General features: G+C 46.2%; 1 protein-coding gene across 3 annotated transcripts in view; it reads right to left on the reverse strand.

Annotated features, from left to right (window-relative positions):
• Positions 1-13,426, reverse strand: part of USP47 (ubiquitin specific peptidase 47) — a 1,215,141-nt gene that overhangs the window by 738,606 nt on the left and 463,109 nt on the right. For all 3 annotated transcript variants that reach the window (XM_069223601.1, XM_069223600.1, XM_069223599.1), the window contains one exon: positions 3,323-3,399. In XM_069223601.1, coding sequence (XP_069079702.1) covers positions 3,323-3,399 — 77 coding nt within the window. The remainder of the gene's footprint in view (positions 1-3,322; positions 3,400-13,426) is intronic.

The raw sequence follows: 13,426 nt of genomic DNA on the forward strand, positions 1-13,426 counted from the left end.
CTACTCTGCCTGCTTTTATACTCACTTTTTACATTTTTTCACCCTGTTAGGACCCCCTCAATGCCTTGTCCAAATAAGACTCACCATTAGTCCTGTCTCTTATTTCTTAACCCCTTACTGGCTCACATTTTATCTCAATCACGTTTTTTTCACTCCCCGCATTCAGGCTAAAACCCGTTCTTATTTCATTTATTCATGGCATTATCATAGGTTATGGTGACAGGCTTATCAGGGCCTCCTCTATCTGCAGTATCATACAAGCTCCCCACCTACGCACCTACAGCTGCTTGGCGCAGCCATACTAATTACAGCTTTATGACTATACTAAGGTATGTGTTTACTGACCCATTTCTTCTTTCTCATGCACTTTACTTTTTACCTTCATACTACCTTCTCTCTATTTTTCTACGCTTACTTTCTAATTGTCCTCCTACACATTATTACCTATCCCCTCCCCCAATTCTATGCTCTTTTCTTTACTTGTCTCATGTTACTCACTTTTTCTACAGCCCAATCAATCATTGAGCAACTTCTCTACCAAGTACTACCATCACCCATATTGGCTAACTGCCCCAGGTATGAGTGACGCATGTCTGCCCTCCGGGGCCCCCCACCCGCGCAATTTCTCCGCTTTCTCATTTTTACGCTTAACGTATCTCCCCTCTCTTTTTGTTGTTTTTCACTCACCTTCTCTTCCTGATATCTCTTAGTCCTGCACTACTTTACCACTTGCATACCAATTGTTAGATAACACTGTTTCTCTCTACATAGTTCTTTAGATTTAAGCTTTCCAATACTGTTTTTTGTCGACGTTATTCACATGACCACGGTGATTGACTGTGTATTTCCATGCCTTTTAAGTTTTGGTCCCAAACACCACTCACCTCTGTAGCCATGCTCACTAATTGCTCTCTTTCACTAGATTTTACCACTGGTCTCCGGTTTGTGGGTTCCACAACGTACACACAAAACACACATATATATCCAATGTTTGCTGTCTTTACTGTATTACAGCCTTGATGAAGTCACCTGTGTGACGAAACACGTGTTGGCTGTATCTCCATGATGACTCAATGATTTCTAACACTTACAAATAAAGATACCATCTGCAAACAGGATTTGAGACTCGCTTCAACTTCATACTTCTCCCAACTCATTACGACACCAGGATTACCTATTCTCGTTTTACTGTTGGACATTACTCTCTGTGTGCTGTGGCCATCTTGTCCCACCCGTAAAATGGCACCTTGCACTCACGAAGTCCATAAAAATTGAGCTGGAGGACACGGGGGCACCTCTGCTCATGCAGGGGTGCCCTCACACACAGGTACCTGCACCCAGCCCTCTGGGCTAGGAGGGCCTACCATATGGGTGACATACAGTGACTAGGTTCAGTGACCTGTAGTTAAAAGGGTGCATGCACCCTTTCACACAGGCTGCAATGGCAGGCCTGCGGATACACTTTGCATGGGCTCCCCATGGATGGCATAATACATGCTGAAGCCCATGGGGACCCCTGGCACCCCAATGCTCTGGGTACCTGGGTACCATATACTAGGGACTTACATGGGGGCACCAGTATGCCAAATGTGGGGTGTGTGTGGTCAAAGCGACCAAGTTTAGAGGGAGAGAGCATAGTCACTTGGATCCTGGCTAGCAAGATCCCAGTGAACACAGTCAAAACATACTGACCACAGGCAAAAAATGTGGGTAACCATGCCAAAAAGTGGGTACTTTCCTGCATTTCTTTTTTTTTTTAGGGAAATGCTCAACAAGCCTAGCAATCCCACTCCCTGTGATCCAGAGAGAGGCACAGGTTACAGCCCTGATGGTAGTTGCTTTGTGGGTACTTTGCATGACAATGCAGACAGAATCAAATGGTGTCCATTCTATCACCAGGAGAGTACTGTTTGCAAACAGTGGAGATTGAGTTCTAAGGCCCCAAAGGGCGAGGCCCTCTGGGGGCTGAGAAGGAGTCACTTTGGTTCTACCTCAACGTGCGGAGGAGAAACACCACCGATAATATAGACTGTAGAGATAAATAGAGCCGAAAGAGAGATCGAATGACAGTCTCGACTCAGAGCATAAGTACACACCTCTGAACCTGACAAGAGAGAGAAAACAGCCCAACAATGGAGTGGATGCCCATGCGACGTATCACTGACAAGCAGGAATCACTACCTAGTGACTAGTAAGACTTTCTTTAAAAAAAAAAAAAACACCCTGCACACATCTGGACACAACACTAGATGGCAAGAGTATGCAGAGCATGTAGTTCTACAGCCTTGAACACACACTTCATCATTATTCGGACTTCTAAATGAAATAATCACATTGTTTCAATGGCAAAATCATGAGTTCATTGGTTACGACCATACGCATCATCACAATTACTAATTTGCACTAATAAATTGACACCCAAAATTGCAATTACAACAACTTTACAAGCATCAATAGTAATTTGTTACAGAGGGTATGGGGGACAGGTATTTGGTAGACTAAACTAACACTATCGTTCTATTCACATGACCAGCATCACAGATAAGCAATTATTACAAAATGTAATCAAGAGAGTATATTCACATTACGAATGACACATTGATTTTATTTAAAGTAATTTGAGAAATGTCAGCGGTAACCTTAACATTCATGTGGGTCAGTAATGACTGAAAGTTACTATGAAACAAATGCATCAGGAAGCTGTCGTTCAGAGAACCAAAGTAAAACTATCTCTCCCAATCAATGGAATATTCTAGGAAGCTGTTTTTTGCGCAAGAAGCCCACTGTAAGACAATGCTACCAACCAAGACCCAGACAGTTTTGTATGTTTGGTAGCTATACATACACATTCCAAATTCAGGCATCCATGACATCCTCCTGGTTACAAGTAACCTACTCAAAGTTAATTGAGAGTTGAAACATTTCTTCCAGATAATTCAAGTGGTTATATTAAGCTTTTCTTCGATGCAGAGTGTACACTATTCTGTATTTCAGAACAAACTATGATGGTTTAAAATAAACACTCCTTCTCTACAGGTGAGAAAATGATGATATTTTCCAGTAATGTCTCACAATCAAAACATCTCATGTCACACAGTTCCAGTTAGTATTACTGAACAGGACTGAGGTAATATCGCCACACATTTGTTTTTGTTTTTTCAAAAACAAAGCAGCAGCATTCAGTTTCTCAGAAGTGTTTTAATAAACATACAGACTTGCATTATATCAAAAACAGGTACTACCATCCTCTGTTTCCACTATCAAATATAACCCATATGTAACCCAAACAGAATTAATAAATAAAAAAACGGAAATGACTGACCTTGCAAATGCACTAGAGTAGTAACCTCGGCTCCCCGGAGATCCACCGTAGGTCTTTTTAATATCTTCCTGGGTTATCTGCAGGGATAAGTTATACATATATTTTTATTCTCAGTAATGGGGACATCATATCTAGACAAGAAACAAACGTAATAAAATATGACGCAGCGAGCTTCTCATGGGACAGAGATTACTTAACCTGTCTGGTATGGAGGACGGCTCTGTGCCGTCCTCCACACTGTGCTCATATGCAGAGGACGGCTCCAAGTCATCCTCGCTCACGAGGCAGGAAATCCCTCTGGTGTTCATATCAGAGGGATTTCGTGTTATTTTTTTTTTTTTTTTTTAATAGCCTTGGAGCTGGTGAGGAGCTTCCCAAGCAGCCCAAAGCATTGTTTTCAGTGTAATGATGATCAGCACGCATGATGCGCTGAAGTAATTAACTTGAAAGTGAAAGTGAAATGAGCCAACTGGCTCATTTCACTTGCACTGCTCAGGGGCATATCTCAGCCCCTCGAGCACCAAAGCACATGGGAAAGGTATGTTGTAAAAGGCAAAGGCAAGGACTACTGTTGACCCTCGTGTGATACATTCCTTTCACGGGCTCTAGACCTTGGAACACAAATGGGATTGCGTTTATATCAGGACAAGTGGGGGAACACTGGGTGGTGGAAAGTTTGTGGATCCCTGCACATTCCTGTAGTTTACATCACAGAAATGCAAAGAAAACGACTGTTTGCTTTCAACATTTCAACTTTGCAGGATATTCTTAGTAAGAAAACATTGGGGGAATCCACACAAGAGACACTTTCCTAGACTCCCCCTAGTATCTAGTTTTAAGAAATGTCTGGGTTTGATTGGTTTCACTACATGCTGGCTGAGCTGAGGGCTAAATAGTACACCAAGCACAGTTTTCATTATTGCCACAATTTGTTTTGGGCCCTTCCCTGTCACAGACACCAGAGGTCTAGGATAGGGCAAAGCCCCCTGTCCCTTTTGGGCACCAGAAAGTAGCAGTAATTGCAACCACTACCTACTTCTGGTGAAGGAACCCTCTCTATGGCTCCCTTGGCCAGGAGAGCCTTGACCTCCTTGCGGAGAAGTGTTAAACGATCCTCCGATAGATGATCGCATGATGGTGGCATGGCTGGAGCAAAAGTCTCGAGAGGGGGGGTGGGGGTGGGGAGGGAGTAGCTCCTTTGGACAATTTGCAACTCCCACCTGTCCGTGGTAATGGATTCCCAGTGGGGCACGCAATGATGAATCCCGTACCCAACTTGTACCGGATGTTCTGAAGGACTAGAAGGTTTGGAGGCAGAGGAGGGGGTGGTGTTGGACTGGGTGGCCCGCCGGCTCCTTGATCCACAAGCTCATGGGATCCTGCGTCCTTGGCTGCGCAGATGCTGTACAGCATGCGCAGGTTGATGGCCATGTGGAAATGAATGCAATTGGATGCCCCTTCCGTAGCCACAAATGGGGCAAAAGGTGGACAGCTGGGGGCGAGGAGAAGCTGCGAGGCCAAAGGACCGAGAAGTTGTCCGGGAGTCCTTAAAGCGCTTAAGTGCTGAACCAACCTCGTCTCAGAAGAGACAGGTGCTATCAAAGGGCACGTCCATCATGGATTGCTGGACATCCCCAGAGAAGCCGGACATCCTCAACCAAAAGTGGCGCCTCAAGGCCACCGTAAATGCAACCGATCTGCCTATCGGTTGCATTTCTAACTATCTGAGTTAGTTGGTCGTATCCAGCCCACAACGAATGATGAACTTCACTGCACCTGTCCTGTCTGTAACGGCTTAGGAAAGAACGGTCCGAGCCTTCTCCGGTACTCGAGGTAGCGCGTGCATGACGTATCACACAGAGTATGGGATAAGTAGCGCAAAAGGCATGCGGTGTTCACAGACCACAGTGCTAGACTGGCAGAAGAAAACATCTTCATCCCAAAGTTGTCCAGTCTTTTTGATTCTCTGACCAGGGGAGTGGGAGGCAGCGCGCAACTGTTCTATTCACAGGAGCCCCCTGCGCTGCATCTGGACCAGGTACCAAGAAGGACATCCGTAAGTGCTTCACTGAAGGGAAGGAGGGGTTCCGAGTTGGAGGTCCCAGGCTAAAGCAACTTGGTCAGGAGGTTAGTTCTGACCTCTATAGAAGGACTCTCTGGGTCCAAAACCTTAGCAGCCCTTCTCAACCACTGAGTATGAAGCTCCCTCCTTCGTAGCCACGGTAGGAGGAGAAAGCATGCCAGCATTAGGGGAGGGTCCAACCCGCTGGCGTCACCCAAATCTTGAACCCAGTCCATGTCAGGGTCAAGCTGGTATTCTAAAGGGTCCAGCAAACCCTCTATACTATTCCTTTATCCATACCCTTAGCAACAGGGGTCAGGATCAACCGTGGGCCCAGGAGAGCCCATGGAAAACGGAAGTGGTTCCAGCTCCGGGTCGTCGGCATTAGTATAGGGTTGATATCGATTGTCGGGTCAACCGATGTCGGAAGCGTCACCATCTGACCCAACGACGGGGAAGGTTGCATTGGCACGACTGGCGTCAGGACGGATCCAGAAGCATCGACTTGAAACCAGAGGCGGTCTTCACTGACTCCCTTGGGCCCAAAAGCGATAAAGTGTGGGGGGGTGGGGGGGCCGGACCCAAACGGAGGCTCCGAAGACGGAGGCTTTGACGCTCTTTCCAGGTTGCATCGTGAGAGCAGTGGGGCAAAGTCGAAGAATGCTTTGTTTTCTTCTTACCTGAATGTCCAGATGACTTGGACGACGAAGAGTGCTGATGACTCCACGACTGGTCTCCTGACCTTCCTCTAGAGTGAGACCGGGAACAATGTGGAGTCGAGTGTCGGGCTGCCATGAGCTTCATGCACTGCTCCCTCAAAGCTTACAGGTTCATGGCCCGACACTTGGAACATGACTTCAGGTCGTGGTCGCGCTCCAGAAACCAGGGGCACACGAGGTGCGGATTCGTCACAAACATCATTCGGTGACAGGAGGCGAAGGGCTTGAATCTGGTATTACGGGACATCCTTCGATGCACCCACAACTGGCTGAAAACGAATCGACAAAAGTGTTGCAGTAGTAAAAAAATGACTGGGGTACCTCTTCTTAGGATCTGCACGTAGGCTGGCGCGGAAAGAAAAGAACAGACGTCAGCACACTGGCGTGGCACCAATGTACGACCAAAATTTCATCTCAGCAATCACGACACCAACAACGCCTGCAGTCGACTGACACCACCTAACGGCGCGGAGGGGTACTAATCGAAGAAAATTCTCCTGATCTAGTGTGACGCCTGGGGGAAATTCTAAGGTAAGGAATATGCAACTAGAAGTCTCTATCAGATTCACATGCTTGTATGGGTAACCACAAACTCTAAGATGTGCAAATAACCACTGCTTCTAAACTCCATATCTCGTGCCCATTTCAGAAATACACAGGTTTCTTTGAAACCTATTATTCTCTACATATATTTTACCACATGAATTGCTCTATACCCGGTACACAAAGAAAAACCATTGCAAGTTGAAGCTCAGTTATTGATTCTGGGTACCCTGAATTCTCCGAAAAAACCCACAAACCCTATATATCCCCTCACCCAGAAGGGTCTAGCAGATGTAATGGTATATTGTAAATCTGCCATTGCAACAAGAAGAAAAAAATTAAAATGTCACAAAGACCATTTTCCTGATAATTTTCAATTGTTTTTATTTCAACACTTAGTTTCTTTGAGAAAACCTTGAACGATCTATACAAATGGTCCCTTGCTGAATTCAGAATTGTCTAGTGTTCAGAAATATATAGCTTTCTGAGATCCACCACAGGTTTCATACCAGTTTCCATCAGTAGGAAAGACCCTCTTTTTGTATAGTTACCCCCCACTTTTTGCCTGTTGTCAGTGTGCTTAGACTGTTTTTCCTGGGATCCTGTAAACCAGGACCCCAGCGATTGTACGCTCTCCTATAAATTTGGTTGCCTTTACACCCCACAATTGGCACACTGGTGTACCCCTGTAAGTCCCTACTATATGGTACTTAGATACCCAGGGCACTAGTACAAGGATCCCCCGGGGACTGCAGCATGTATTATGCCACCCATGGGAGCCCATGCAAACTTTGTCTGCAGGACTGCCATTTGCAGTCTTTTGAAAAGGTACACGCATCCTTTCACTGCTGGTCACTACACCAGGTCAATGTAACTCACCCCTATGGTAGGTCCTTCCAGTCCTAAGGCCAGAGAGCAGGTCCCTGTGTATGTGGGCACCAATGCAAGAGCAGGGGTGCCCCTACGAACTCCATTTCCAATTCCCAGAACTTCATAAGTGCAGGGAAGCCATTTTAGCTATATACTGGCCATAGGTCACCAGCTATAGTCCAGCTACATAATGGTTACTCCAAACCTAGGCATGTTTCATATCAAACATGTCTGTATCATACCCCAATGCTATTGCCAATATTGGTGGCATGATTCCATGCACTCTGGGGTGACAGAGGACACCCCCTCCCCCCCAAGTATTGCTCCCCGTCCGTCTTCCAGGGTCTGCGAGCAGCCCACGCTGCTGCAGCCCCTCAGACAGGATTTTGCCCTCCTGTTGCTTGACCAGCTCAAGCAGGGGAAGGCAGAACAATGGATTTCCTGTGGGAGGGGGGTGCAACCTCCTCTCTTTTGGAAATAGATGTTACAAGGATGGGGAGGGGTAGCCTACCTACACAAACCGGCTTGCTTTGAAGGGCACATTTGGTGCCCTCCTTACTTAATCCGGTTTGCACCAGTCCAGGGACCCCTGGTCCCTGCTCTAGCATGAAACTGCACAAAGGAAAGGAGACTGACCACTCCCCTGTCCATCACCACCCCAGGGGTGGTGCCCAGCTCTCCTCCAGGGGGCTACTTGATTCTGCCATCTTGAAATCAAGATGGGCAGAGGCCCCTGGGAGCATCTGAGTGGTCAGGTCAGGCAGGTGATGTCACTGACCCCCTATGATAGGGGGTCACCTTGCAAAGTGACCAAGCCCTTTTTTGGGCTATTTAGGGACTTCCTTGCGGGTGGGTCCCCAGATTCGGCATGTAAGACTCCACCAGGATTCCTCTGCAATGGCCTCTTCTGCTCCTGGCCACCGGAACCGCTGCTGGACTCCAAAGGAATGGAAAAAGACTGCTACTCAGAGACAACCTCTCCATGCAACATTGTTTCCGCGGCTCCTGTCAGCAATGTGCAACATTTCCACGGCTGTGTATCCTCTGGGGTTGGTAAGACTTCAGTTGCACCAAAGAAGCAAGAAGGAATCTTCCTTGTAGTGAAGTAGTCACTTACCTGCATCTGCAAGCACTTAAGGCAACGACATCCAGCTGCTGAGATCTGCTGTCCTCCTGATGTGCAAAGATTCTCCAACACAGGTGATGGTTCTGAGGGGCCCGCTGTAGGAAAATGGCTCCCTGTTGCACTTACCACCCAGTTTTTGCCTGATATTGATGCTGACTTGACTGAGAAGTGTTCGGGGACCCTGCTAACTAAGCCCCAGCACCAGTGTTCTTTCACTAAAAACGTACCATTGTTCCACAATTGGCACATCCCTGGCATACAGATAAGTCCTTTGTAAAAGGTACCAGTGGTACCAAGGGCCATGTGACCAGGGAAGGTCCCTAAGGGCTGCAGCATGTGTTGTGCTACCCTAAGGGACCACTCACCTAAAACATGCACACTGCCATAGCAGATTGTGTGTGTTGGTGGGGAGAAAAAGGCAAAATCGACATGGCATCCCCCTCAGGATGCCCTGCCCACAAAATACTGCCTGTGGCATAGGCGAGTCACCCCTCTAGCAGGTCTTATAGCCCTAAGGCAGCGTGCACTATACCACCGGTGAGGGCATAGCTGCATGAGCAATATGCTCCTACAGTGTCTAAGTCTATTCTTAGACATTGTAAGTACAGTGTGGCCATATCAAGTATATGGTCTGGGAGTTTGTCTAAACGAACTCCACAACTCCATAATGGCTACACTGAATAATGGGAAGTTTGGTCTCTAACTTCTCAGAATAATAAACCCACACTGATGCCAGTGTTGGATTTATTACAAAATGCACACAGAGGGCCTCTTAGAAGATGCCCCCTGTATTTTACCCAATCCATCAGTGCAGGACTGCCTGGTCTGTGCCAGCCTGCCACTGACACAAGTTTCTGTCCCCCTGAGGTGAGAGCCTTTGTGCTCTCTGAGGAGAGAAACAAAGCCTGCACTGGGTGGAGGTGCTTCTCCCCTCCCCCTTCAGGAACTGTAACAACTGGCGTGAGCCTCAAAGGCTCATGCCTTTTGTTACAGCACTCCAGGGCATCCCAGCTAGTGGAGATGCCCGCCCCTCCGGGCACTGCCCCCACGTTTGGCGGCAAGGCTGGACGAGATAATGAGAAAAACAAGGAGGAATCACCCACCAGTCAGGACAGCCCCTAAGGTGTCCTGAGCTAAGGTGACACCTGCCTTTAGAAATCCTCCATCTTGAGTTTGGAGCATTATCCCAATAGGATTAGGGATGTGCCCCCCCTCCCCTCAGGGAGGAGGTACAAAGAGGGTGTAGCCACCCTCCAGGACAGTAGCCATTAGCTACTGCACCCGGACCTAAACACACCCCTAAATCTAGTATTTAACCCTCAACCCAGTAAATCAGATTCCTGCAACCTACACAAAGGAGGAGGACTGCTGACCTGAAAGCCCTGCAGAGACGACAGAGACGACAGCTGACTTGGCCCTACCGGCCTGTCTCCAGACTCAAAGAACCTGCACAGCGACGCATCCGACAGGGAACAGCGACCTCTGACCGCGACTGCCTGAAACAAAGAACCCGATGCCTGCACCAAGCACTGCAACCGCAGCCCCCAGGACCATAAGGAACCGAACTCCAGTGCAGGAGTGACCATCATCACATATAGCAGGGGACCCGCCCTTCGAAATCACTTGTGTTGCAGCTTTCTGCCACCTGAACAAGCAAACACTTGGTTACCAACGGCCCCACATGGATCCTACAAATGTGGGCACTGCAATATTTGCTGCTTCATCAAAGATAAACTTAACGAGTTCCAATACAACTCACCAGTTACTTACAAAATCAACAAATTCATTAACTGCAACACCAAATTTGTAGTGTATTGCATTATCTGCACTTGCAGTCTCATCTATGTGGGGAGCACTATCCGACCTCTTAAGGAGAGATTGCAAGAACACATCAGGGCCATCCGCAACAATAATGTCAACTACCCCTGCGCGGTTCACTACAATGCCAAGCATAGACAACAAGAGATACTGGGCATCAGTGTACATGGTATTGACACAGTGAACTCACTACCCAGAGGCGGCAATAAAACGCTATGACTTAGACAACTGGAAAGCAGTTGGATTATTAGACTCAGAGCTGTTGAGCAGGGCATTAACATTGACAAGGATCTATACACCTTTCTTTAAAACTCAGCTGTATTAAAACACTCACTTCCATATATTTCATACACTAAGATGTATTATTTTTTTATGTGTCCAGATAGAACTTCTGTTCTCTATATTAGTAAGTTCTCTGACTTACAAGATGAATCTGTAACCCACTCATCTTGGTCTTGTATCATGCTTACTGTTGTGTATACTTATACATTGTTTGACGGTAGTTCATACCACCTTTTGTGTATTATGCCTTACCTTGTGACAATGGTACTTCTAACAAACTACAGTTATATTATATTTATTATATACACTTTTCTGCCCTTTTCTGCATGACTCTTACGTCTGATCTCCACACCCCTCTCCTTTTCTAAATGCCTCCATTGCTCGTAGCACTAGTCTCTATATGAACTCACTCCGTTTCAAAATGGCCCCCACCTTGGGCTGCTCAAACTGCTCGCCGTCTCAATTAAAGTCCCTTTTCTATTTTGACTCTCTTTTGCCTGAAGCGATCAATCTATAAAAAGAGGCTGACACACACATGGGCCAAACACTCTGCCAAAACCCCGACGCGCACGGCACTGGTTTATTCGCTCCACAAATACTTGAGGTAAGGTATTGCTGGCTTGTCTGACTACTTTCTCCCACTTACAGGGAACTCAGGCCTGCCAGGCGAGGAAAGCTTTACTAATCTGTGTCGGCTAGAAAAAAAAAAAATATATATATATATATGTGACAAAAGCATACCACGTTGTGTGAATAGAATAACCTTTCAATTTCTGTAGAAGTCTGGTAGTGCGCAGCATGCTCCGATTGTGTGTCTCAACATGGCATGAAGTAAAATTATACAACAGACAGAGACTAAGCGATAAAACGTTCTCTAGTTTTAGAATGACATTTTTTCTGATCGAGATTTTGGTTTTTATAAGCAGTTAAAGTGGCATTAGGGGGCATGGCATGGGCATAAAAAGACTAAGTAAAACGTTCCTTTAGAATTTTTAATTGCGTTTTGAGAAAACCTTTCTAATTTGATAGGCTCCATCTTCACTTTTCGAGTTTTTCTAGAAAGTGAAAAGAATATTACACATGTAAAATCACAGCAACCTTGGTAAAGCTAGTGACGGGGCAACGCTCCAGCGACATTGGCATGCCAGATTATTTACTCCGTATGTAGCATTAAGATCAAGTAGCTTTCTGCATAACACCTGCTTTACATTAAATTGTGTTTTTTGTTGTTTTATACCCCAGGCTTATCATGGCCATCATTTGCCTATACTATTTGATTTCTCCCAAGGACTCATGACTACCAGCAGCTTGATCTATGTACCTTTCGTGTTTACTTATTATGTTTTATATACATCTGAGTGTACCTTACCCCCTTTCAATTACTTCTTACTTCTTTCTTTACTCTTTTTTCTTTACACTATTTATAGATCTTCTATCCACATCACAACACACTTCGCATCCCCCCTTGTTTCTTCACCACTAAGATTCAATGTTTTCTAAAAAATTTTTAAAGCACATGTACTGTATCACACTGTGTAGATACGTTTATGACAATCTCACCTCGCATGATGTTGCCGTTTTATTCCACTCTAGACTGACTTGTTTGCCTTTTTCTTCTGGAACGTGATTCAATTAGTCACCTATAAGACCTATTGAGGCATTCACACTACATTCTGGTCATCACATTAACGATACGCATCCCTGCACTTAATTCACACAATCCTATTGCACCTTCGCTCGGATTGTTCTCTTTACCTCTGTACAAAGAATTTTAGACGTTGTGAAGTCACCTTGCGCAATTATACTATACCGACATGTATGTGTTTTTCATCTAGGTTTCCACAGCCTTGACAAAGTCTTGAAGACGAAACACGTGTTGGCTGTTTTGCTGTATGGACTTATTGTTACATTCGAACATCCTATTGTAACTTTGACCATTTATCACCATCTGGCTGCTCTGGACACATGGTCATTTTGTACAATGCAGTCTTTTGATTGAGATTTCTACTTTCTACATGCACTTATAATAAATATCTACACATCATCTTCCAAGAACGAACTTTCTACTTATTCTTGAACATTATCAGGATCAGGATTCATGCTATTGGTGTGCCCTGGCCACTCTTCTTTCAGGAGTGACCATCAGGCGACCTTCTGCCTAGCCCAGTCAGTGGCTGGCCCGAGAAGCCCCCCCTGTGCCCTGCCTGCACCGCTAGAGTGACCCCCGGGTCCCTCCATTGATTCCTATTGACAACCTGACACCTGCTATGCACACTGCACCTGGCCACCCCTGTGCCGCTGAGGGTGTGTTTTGTGTGCCTACTTGTGTCTCCCCCCAGTGCTCTACAAAACCCTCCTGGTCTGCACTCCGAAGATGCAGGTACTTACCTGTTGGCAGACTGGAACCAGAGCGCCCCTGTTCTTCATAGGCACCTATGTGTTTTGGGCCCTCCTTTGACCTCTGCACCTGTCCGGCCCTGTGTTGCTGGTGCGGTGACTTTGGGGTTGCCTTGAACCCCCAACGGTGGGCTGCCTATGCCCAGGAACTTGAACTTGTAAGTGCCCTACTTACCTGAAAAACTAACCAATACTTACCTCCCCCATGATCTGTTGATTTTTGCACTGTGTCCACTTTGAAAATAGCTTATTGCCATTGTAACTAAAACTGTGTATGTTACTGCTCT

The sequence above is a fragment of the Pleurodeles waltl genome, chromosome 3_1 (genome assembly GCF_031143425.1).
Source record: "Pleurodeles waltl isolate 20211129_DDA chromosome 3_1, aPleWal1.hap1.20221129, whole genome shotgun sequence".
In the NCBI taxonomy this organism is placed as follows: Eukaryota; Metazoa; Chordata; class Amphibia; order Caudata; family Salamandridae; genus Pleurodeles; species Pleurodeles waltl.